This window comes from Balaenoptera physalus, assembly GCF_965194825.1.
Source record: "Balaenoptera physalus genome assembly, chromosome: 10".
In the NCBI taxonomy this organism is placed as follows: domain Eukaryota; kingdom Metazoa; phylum Chordata; class Mammalia; order Artiodactyla; family Balaenopteridae; genus Balaenoptera; species Balaenoptera physalus.
In genome coordinates, this window is record NC_138889.1 from 18,114,440 (window position 1) to 18,124,156 (window position 9,717).

The 9,717-nt window shown below is 45.3% G+C and overlaps 1 protein-coding gene across 4 annotated transcripts in view; it reads left to right on the plus strand.

Annotated features, from left to right (window-relative positions):
• Window positions 1–5,456, plus strand: part of CADM1 (cell adhesion molecule 1) — a 325,465-nt gene extending 320,009 nt beyond the window's left edge. For all 4 annotated transcript variants that reach the window (XM_082411115.1, XM_082411116.1, XM_082411117.1 and 1 more), the window contains 2 exons: window positions 322–453; window positions 2,436–5,456. In XM_082411115.1, coding sequence (XP_082267241.1) covers window positions 322–453; window positions 2,436–2,554 — 251 coding nt within the window. In that variant the 3' untranslated portion in view covers window positions 2,555–5,456. The remainder of the gene's footprint in view (window positions 1–321; window positions 454–2,435) is intronic.
• Window positions 5,457–9,717: the final 4,261 nt, after the last annotated feature.

A 9,717-nucleotide genomic window follows, 5' to 3' on the forward strand; every position in this document is an offset into this window, starting at 1 on the left:
AGGATCTGCAGCTGGATACAGAGAGAGGGAATGCCAAGACCAGGTCAGGACTGGACAGACTCTATTTCTTCTCTCCCTGCTCCCTAAGCTTGTTTACATGCGTTAGCATCCGATGCCGCTTAGAATGAAATGCCTTGAGGGGAGAACAGATCAGTGCAGCACTGAACAGGTCCCCTCAGGGGAACTTGGTCCATCTTGACTGTTCTCTCTGACTCTTCCATTAAGAAAGAAGGTGACCTCTGACCCTGGAGGCAGTGTCGCCAGGGCTTCTGGTGTCTCGTAATACCCTCTACATCCCTATTCCTCTTCTGATTTCAACAGATTCTCGAGCAGGTGAAGAAGGCGCGATCAGGGCAGTGGATCACGCCGTGATTGGCGGCGTCGTGGCCGTGGTGGTGTTTGCCATGCTGTGTTTGCTCATCATCCTGGGGCGCTATTTTGCCAGACATAAAGGTAAGTCAGGCGCTTGGGCAGCCAGGAGGCCTTGTATCACCACGGCGCCTGCCTTTGGGGGACTTAGCAAGGTTGTCCTTGATAGGCAGTTTGGTTTCTGTGGCCACACAGCCTCCTTGATTCCTGAAACTGGGAGAGAAAAAAATAGAAATCTTAGCAGCGGCTGATTAGGACTCTGAGAGCTGATGAGTAGCACTCCTTGATTTGGATTTTTCTCTAAATGAAAAGCTTTATAGGTGTGTTATTCTACAGTTCATTATTGGGGATAGAGTAAAAATTATAAGGGGCTGGTGTGTGAGGTGTGGCGTAAACTCCAAAATGATAAACAGGGAAAAAGCAGCTGCATAACCTTCTGCTTTGCGGGATGCAGGTAGACTAGCCCTGCTCCCCGACCCCCAACTCTGGGTAAGCTGGTCACAGCGGCTAGAATACTTTCTTGGTTTGATGTGCCTTAAAAGCCACATAAATATGTATTTTTAAAATTATGAGTGCAATTGATTTAAATTGCCATTAATCATCACACTTATCAACTGTGCCGTCTGGATGGGCAATCATCTCTGGGAAGGCTCCTCCTCTCTGCCCCATGCTGCTCTGAGCCTCTTCTCCCCTCTCCATAATTTATCCTTCCTTTTGTTTGTCGGCCCTTGTCTTTCTCGGGTATTTTTCTCAAGCGCTGTGCAGTGGGCTCCCAAGCCTTTCCTATAGTATAAACTCCAGGCACTGGCAGTCTGCTTGATTGTAGAACTCGGGTTTGGGGAGGGTCCCCTGAGCGCAGCAACAGAGGTCCAAGGTGTTTGACAATCACCTTAAGAATCCGAAGTGCCCATCTCGAGTGTAAAACGGTTTGGGGCCCTCAGTACTGGGGGTCCTTCAATGAGTGCTGCCCATGCCCAGCACTCTGTATACCCTCTGCCCACGCCCAGGAGGCAGTCTGTTCGGCCAGAGAGCAGGGCCAAAGTCTGCACAGCAGCTGACGGGACCCAGGGAAGAGGGCATACTCTATAGCGGAAAGGGACATGGGGGACCATCTGACCGCCTGCCTTCTCAGACTTGTCACTTTGAAAACTTGAAAAATACAACAAATAGATCAGCCTTTCTTACTTAAGAATCCTGGAGAATACAGTACCTAATGGGAGGAGGGTGATTTGATTATGATGGGCAGTGGAAGCTCTACCCGTATTTCATACTGAGGTGCAACCCTTGTCTTTCTCCGTGTAAACCATTGGGACTTGCTGATAAAGAGTGTCACCAACTCCGTAACGTTCTGTCTATTGTCATTATAAAGTGACTATGCCAATTAGCAAATCCATGAATCTGGGTCCGGGCTAGAGTGACATCAGGAGCGAGAATCACTTGTTCCTTAAGGCAGATCCCACGCCTTGATTCCGGCTGTTACAATATCAAATTATTTCTCGATCTGGAACCCCACTCTGTGATGGAAGGCAGAAGAAAACCAAACCTACTTGTACAAATTCAAGCACATTCTCACTTACGGACAGGCAACAGTGCTTCCTGAAGACAGGAGACGAGGGTTCAGATAAATGATTTGAGATGACAGTAGAACATCAGCAGGGCCCTAATTCATTTATTGGCTAATTGCTCTTCCTTGCTTTGGTCTTTAACCATGTACGTGCACATATCTGGCCATTGGTCCTGGGCGTTTACTGTCAGCAGCTCTCCAGCTTTCTGCATTTTTAGCTCCCACTCACGTCTTCTTCTGCTGACATCCTCTGGTCATAATCACGGCTCTAATGTCTCATTTGCTGAATTATATCGCAGCGGTTCAGTTGGAGTGGTGCCTTTGGAACCCCCGGATCCCCATTTGTCTCACCCACCTCGCTCTCTTCTTCCAATTGTTTTTTCCCCTCTGCTGCCTGCACACCACTTCGGCTGATGATGGCCATAAAGCAAGTTGCCATCTCTGTACCACTTGACACAGAGGCCATCAGACAGTCACGGTGCTTTACCCCTTCATCTTTCAGGTACATACTTCACTCATGAAGCCAAAGGAGCCGATGACGCAGCAGACGCAGACACAGCTATAATCAATGCAGAAGGAGGACAGAACAACTCCGAAGAAAAGAAAGAGTACTTCATCTAGATCAGCCTTTTTGTTTCAATGAGGTGTCCAACTGGCCCTATTTAGATGATAAAGAGACAGTGATATCGGAACTTGCGAGAAATTCGTGTGTTTTTTTACGAATGGGTGGAAAGGTGTGAGACTGGGAAGGCTTGGGATTTGCTGTGTAAAAAAAAAAAAAAAGAAAAGAAAAGAAAGAAATGTTCTTTGAAAAGTACACTCTGCTGTTTGACACCTCTTTTTTTGTTTGTTTGGTTTTTCAATTTTTATTTCTTCCTACCAAGTCAAACTTGGACACTTGGATTTAGTTTGGATAGATTGCAGAAAATTCTGTGCCTTGTTTTTCGTTTGTTGGTTGTGTTCCTTTTTTTTTTTTTTTTTCCTCCCTCCTTTGTGCGCATTTATTTTTCCCAAAAAACTTTGGATTTTTTTTTTTTTCCAAAATCTCCCATTTTGGAATTTGCCTGCTGGGATTCCTTAGAATCTTACCCCCCACCCCTTATTTTCTTATTGTTTTTCCTTTCCTTTGTTTATTTTTTGAAGTAACTGCTTTCTGTTCAAAATTCAGTTTCATAAAAGGAGAACCAGCACAGTTTAGATTTCATAGTTCAGAATTTAGTGTATCCATAATGCATTTCTTCTCTGTTGTCGTAAAGATTTGGGTGAACAAACAATGAGAACTCTTTGCTGCTGCCCATGTTTCAAATACTTAGAGCAGTGAAGACTAGAAAACTTAGACTGTGATTCAGAAACTGTTCTGTTTGCTGTGGAACTACATTACTGTACAGGGTTATCTGCAAGTGAGGTGTGTCACAATGAGATTGAATCTGTCTTTAATTCTGTATCTGTAGACGGCTCAGTATAGATACCCCACGCTGTCCAGAAAGGTTTGGGGCGGAAAGGCCTCCTCCTTTTTCAGTGCCCTAAACAGACCTGACAGGTGAGGTCTGTTCCTTTTATATAAGTGGATAAATTTGAGTTGCCACAGAAGGGGAAGTAGGGAGGGGGGAAAGATAGTTCTGCTCTGGTTATTTCTGTTCCAAATGATTCCATCCACCTTTCCCAATCGGCCTTACTTCTCACTAATTTGTAGGAAAAAGCAAGTCTGTGTCATGTGCGAATGACTGAATGGGACAGGGGGTTTTTTTTGTTTTGTTTTTGTTTTGTTTTGTTTTTTCCTTTGTGCTTAGTTAGGAAGGCAGTAGGATGTGACCTGCATGTACTGTATATTACAGATATTTGTCATGCTGGGATTTCCAACTCGAATCCGTGTGAAACTTTCATTCCTTCAGATTAGGCTTGACAAAGGCAGGAGGTACAAAAGAAGGGCCAGTATTGTTCTCAAACTGGTCTGCCGTCCATCTCAGTTCTCAAAAGGTCAGAGCAGAGGTGGAAACACAGCATGTAGGGATTTTTCAGTTACTTAATCAAAACTCAGATGTGAGTGTTTTTATCTTTTTACCTTTCATACACTAGCCTTGGCCTCTTTCCTCAGCCTTAAGAACCATCTGCCAAAAAATTACTGATCCTCGCATGATGGCAGCCATAGTGCATAGCTACTAAAATAAGTTACCTTGAACATATCTTAGATGGGGAGCCTTGGGAAAAGGCAGAGGAGTCAAGTTACCATTTACATTTTTTTAAAGAAATGTGGGGATTTTCACTGAAACGTCTAGGAAATCTAGAAGTAGTCCTGAAGGACGAAAACTAAACTCTTACCATATGTTTTGGTAAGGCTCCAGACTCCAGAATACAGTCCCTTTGGAAAGATGGCATCAAAAAAAAGATAGATCTATATATATATAAATATATATTATATAACATTTTCAGTGAGTAATTTTGGATTTTGCAAGATGCATTTTTACTATTGTTACATTATGTGGAAAACTTACGCTGATTTATTTAAGGGGAAAAAAAGTGTCAACTCTTTGTTGTTTGAAAGCGTGTTTATTTTTCTTGTCTTTATTTTAACCTTTGATAGAACCATTGCAATACGGGGGCCTTTTGGGAACGGACTGGTATGTAAAAGAAAATCCATATTGAGCAGCGTTTTGTTTTCCCCTCTCCTATCCCTAGGCACTTAACCAAGACAAAAAGCCACGACAAACATCCCTTTTTCAGTGAATTTTATAACGTGCAGCTCTATTCCGAGCCCTTAGCACTCATTCCGACCATAGTATAATCGTATCGAAGGGTGAGAACCATTTAGCATGTCGTTGAAAGGTTTTTTTCAGTTGTTCTTTTTAGGAAAAAAAAAAAAAAAAAACGAAAAAAAAAAACATAAACCCTACCATTGCTCACTGAATTGGCATCTCATTTTGGGGACCTCCCATCTTTCCGTTTTGAAAAGTGTACAGTAGTGCAGTGCTCCTGATGTGACTCTATGGCTTACAATGTTGACATGTCTCAGGTTCATGTGTTTTGATTGGTGTTTTCCGTCTCAGGTAGATTGCAAAGTGTAGGCCCCATGCATTGGAAAAAGATAATAATAATAATAAAACAAAGCAAAAACAGGAAATTATGGATTTTAGTTGTATATCGGTTTATGTATTTTTTTCTTAAGTATACAGTGCACTGTTTGAAATGTATTGTTGAGTATTACTTTGTACAGGTTGATCACTTTTTTGAGAGTGAAGAAAGAACAAACTTGTTTTTTGTGTTTTTTAAAGGAATATAAAATAATGAAGGATGTATAATTGATGCCAAATAAGCTTGTTCTTTAGTCACACCGACGTCTGACTTTTCCCTTTAGGCAGTTCTGTTTTTGAGGTGTACATGGACGATGTTACGGTGTATGAAACTCCACATCCATGTGTTCCATTCGCATTTTGTATTGGTTCATGTATACCATTTTTACAAAAAAAAAAGAAAAAAAAGAAGTACTATAAAATATCTGTCTTCTTAATAAAAAAAATTAATGTTACCAAGTGATCCTTTTTTCTCATTATGGACTTCTTACGGACGTCTCGGCCTGGGAGAAGATGGGCCCCTAGTCCGGCTTCCTCCTTAGCACCTCGCGCAGGGCCAGGAGCACGGGCGGTAGATGCTAGGAGGTGCTGCCGGCTGGGCTTCTTGGGACCGCCTTCTCTCCTCTGCTCATCCTTCCTGTACTTGATCTCTCCTCCCCTCTCAGCAGACAGGTGGGCCAGGTGCTCTGGCATCGCGGACTCAGTGATCTGTGCAGGTGCGCAGGCTGCAGCGCGGGCCAGCCTGGGACGGCCCCTCCCGTGGATGCGTCTCCCGCCCTCACTCCCCTATTTCCACCCAGCACCCCACACCCACTCCCCTGTGTTGGCTGCTCCACTTGTCTCTTCCTTTGGGATTTCGTGTCTTCACAATTCATCCTTCTTCATTTCAAGTTCTCTCTCCTTTAACAAAAAGACGTGATCTGCAGAGGACGAGCCTGGCCGCCAACGGAAGATTGTTCTCACTTACTGTTTAGGCTGCTGGGGCTTCCGGGCCGGGTGTACAGCAGGATTCAGTCTGTCACCGTCCCCCTTGCCTTGCAGGCCGAGGCGAGCAATGACTGCACTTCATGGTGACTGATCTTTCAAATGCTCAGATCACACGTGAGCCGCCCTGAAAGGCCCTTTCCCACTGTCCACCCAGCTGTAGCTGAGTTCCCCTTTTCTCTCTCGGGCAGGTGGTGGGGAAGGTTCAGCAGTGGGAGAAAAGGTAAGCTCCGGAAAAACCAAAGGCTGCGTACTTCATTTCAGCCCTTCCATCCTGGCCTGGTCTCTCGCCTGTCTCTGTAAAAATCTGCTAATCGGACATGCAGTTACTGGGCGCCCGCTGTATGTTCAGCATCGTGAGAAACACAGGGAAGTGTAAGATCATCTCTGGAGACCAACCGGGGCATCGGTCACACCCACATAAAAACATGAAATGGTCCCCAGCTGTGGGGGGCACCCCAAAAATGGTTAAGGGGCCCAGAGAGTGCCGTGGAAATTTCTTGGAGAACGGAAATCAGTGAAGCCTGGAGAGTCAAGACAGCTTCTTGGAGGAGCTGGGATTCCAGCTAGACCTTAAAGGATGGCTAGTGGAGAGCGAAGTGAGTTGGAGGTATAGTCGGCAATAAGCCCAGCCAGCCCGCTGATTCGCATGGGAAGAAGAAAGCAAAATCAGGCGAGGTGTGGAGCGTGGGGTCCGTCTTCTGGCTGTTCTCAAAGTCCAGACAGGAGTCAAGACTTCAGGGGCCTCTCCCAGCCTCTGCCCCAGGGCAGGGAGCAGTGGGGAGCCCTGGTTCATCATAGCTCTGTAAAAAGACCTATAGGTGATAGAGGCTAGAGATCAAGAGTACGTGCTAAGAGACAGCCTGGCTTCCGACCCCCACTCCACCACTTGTTAGCTGTGGAACCTCAGGCGAGTTCCCCAACCTGCCCGGCCTTAGTCTCCTGCTCTGTAAGGGAGGGGTCACAGTGTTAGGAGAGAGAAGTGAGATTGGCAGTAAGTGCTGAGTGAATAATATGCCAGATGCAGAGTAAGCATGTTACATGTTAATCATGATACAGGATAGAGGCAAATGGTGGTTAAAGAGACAGAGGTTACCCAAGGCTACCAAGAAGTGGTCACGACTCAAGTGAAGGGAGCCATCTGGGTTCCTGTGGACACCTCATGCCCTTGTGAAGTTTGCCTTAGCATGTTTAAGGGCCCCTTTGTCCTCACCACTCACTAGGGTAGTTATTCCAGGCCACGTGGCACGTGGTATGTTTAGTGTCCCCAGCCCTCTCCCTTTGTCTGTAGCATGAGGCTCCAGATTCAGCTGCGACCTGCAGAGAAGGGGGACCCAGGATGTTCAGTGAACGGAGGCAGATGTGAGGTGGCGGCTTGCTGCACTTCTGCCGCTTGAGTCCCACAGGGTATGCAAGGAGAAGTTGCCAGAAGCAGTCCACATCAGCAGGAGCTTGATAAGTTGCCCGGTCCTCCCTTTGGTGTGGGAATGAAAATGGTCCTCATTTCCCCCAGAGAGTTTTCACGAATGTTTTGGCCTGCTTGCCTTCTCCAAATACATCAGCTGGAACCCCGAGGTGCTATGCGGATGTTAATTGGCATGATCTTTCACTGTCCTCCGTCTGTTGGCAATGTAATCCTTGTACTGCTGTGGACTTAGTCCACAGAGAAGTGTTCCTTTGATTCTGTCATCCAGAGCTTTAAAGCAACCGGGCAGTCACCATGCTACAGGTGGAAGGACCCTACATGGCCCTTAGTCATGAAGAGCTGGCTGCCAAATTCCTTCAGAGTGAAATTTCTATCCACAGCCGCACATGTATGGTTTGGAAATATTTCCAGAATGAAGTACTTGGATGTCCTGGCACACTGTGCAGGAGAAGGGGAGGGGACTCTTGGCCGTCATCCAAAAGACTCTGTGGCCAATACACTGAAGTCAGTCGTAGGCACGTAGTAGGCACTTAGCAAGTAGTAGATCACTACAGGGAGACAGCCCAAGCATCTGGTTGCCCGAATCTCACTTTATACTTAGTCTGAACAGGTCACCAATTCTGTATTTCAACCTTGACATTTAGAAGTTCATCCTCAATATAGGTAGCTTTCGGGTTGGCCTTGAACAAGTTAGCCAGCCAGCCCTGAGTTTATTGCTATTAGTCCCATCGTTCTCAGGGACCCGCTGGGACAGAATATCTGCTCTTCCCTACAGAGAGAGAATGACATTTTTGCTAATGGCTAAGCGAAGCCTCACCATTGCCACATACATTGTGAGGGGCCTTCAGAATGAGGTATGGCATGTTGCAAAAATTCAAACCATATTCCTTGCCTTGTGTTCATCTCAAAATTGTGAAATGTGCCTCCATAAGAGCCACGTGTCATCCCCACACCACATCGTTACACGTGCCAGCAAGAGGGTATTAGGCACAAGGATAATGTCAGCACCCCAAAACTGAGACTTGAAAGCCAGAATCTTCTGTTTTCAAGTCTTCTAGTCCTCAGCTTCCAGGCTCTTTTGTACACAGGAGATGTTATCTGGTTTGTTTTTTGTGTTTTTATTTTTCCTCCCAAAGCAAACATGTCTACTGCCCCTGGTGGTCAGTGCAGGAAATGCAACTCGGACCTTCCATATTTAAATACAGAATTAATTACAGCAAGGAATGGGACTTAAAGTCTACTGCTTTTTGTCTTCACACACACGCATACCCACCCTCAACTCCCACTTTACTCCCTCCTAATCCTTGGAGGTGTTGAGCTGTGGGTGGTGATTCTGGGGAAAATGAAGACTACCACTGAGGGTCAAATCGACGCAGGACTCCAGCTGCCCTCCAAACGTGCACTGCTCACAATCATATTGCAGACATGATCGCCTTAAAACTTCCGTAAGTGCTATCTTCTCAGGTTAATTAATCACCAGGCTTAAACTTGCTGTTACCAGCAGGAAGTCCATCCTAAAGTCAGCAATGTTACGATTGCATCTTCTAATACTGTTTATCCTGCATTAGTGTTTACTTAGGGGGAAAATTGATCCGTAATTGATATTTCAGTCTTCCAGAGCTGGTGTTGGAAGAGTGTAATGCAAGCCTTTAATAGCAAGCAAATATTTAAATCCCTTAATGGTTACCGAATATTGAAATGTGTGACTTTATTACTCTTTTTGGTTTGTTTTCTCTGTGGTTGTGTATTTCATCATTTAAACTTGCAACGGATGCTGGCAGGCTCGAGTCTAGCTAATCCACAAAAGCTGTTTGCCCAGACACAGCAGCCCTGATTAAAAAGTATTGCTATGGAAGGGAGCCTTCTGTACTAATCAGTCTCTGTTAGCTAGTGACGAAATTACTATCCATCTCTTTCTCTCTCTCTCTCTCTCTCTTTCTCTCCCTCTCTCTAGGCCTGTTTTCTCTAACCTCCTCTCCCAGAATAAAGTGATGGGGAAAGCTATAGTGTTGCAATTAGGAGCATGAATCTTTTATCGTTTGGACAAGGAAGGGAAAATGCCATTACTGTCAACCGAAATGTCCTACTTGGGTTTTTTTGCTCCTACTTCCCTGCCAAAGCCCATTGCTGCTGCTGAAAGTGTATAACATTCACAGCTGTTCTTGATGGCTTGATTCTTAACACAGCCAGAAATGTAGCCCGGGAGATGCTTAAGACAGTTTATGGAAAATAATAGATTTCCTTGCAGAGACACCAATGCATCAAGAAGGGTTTTGAGTCACGCTAGACCCAGCCAAGATCACCAA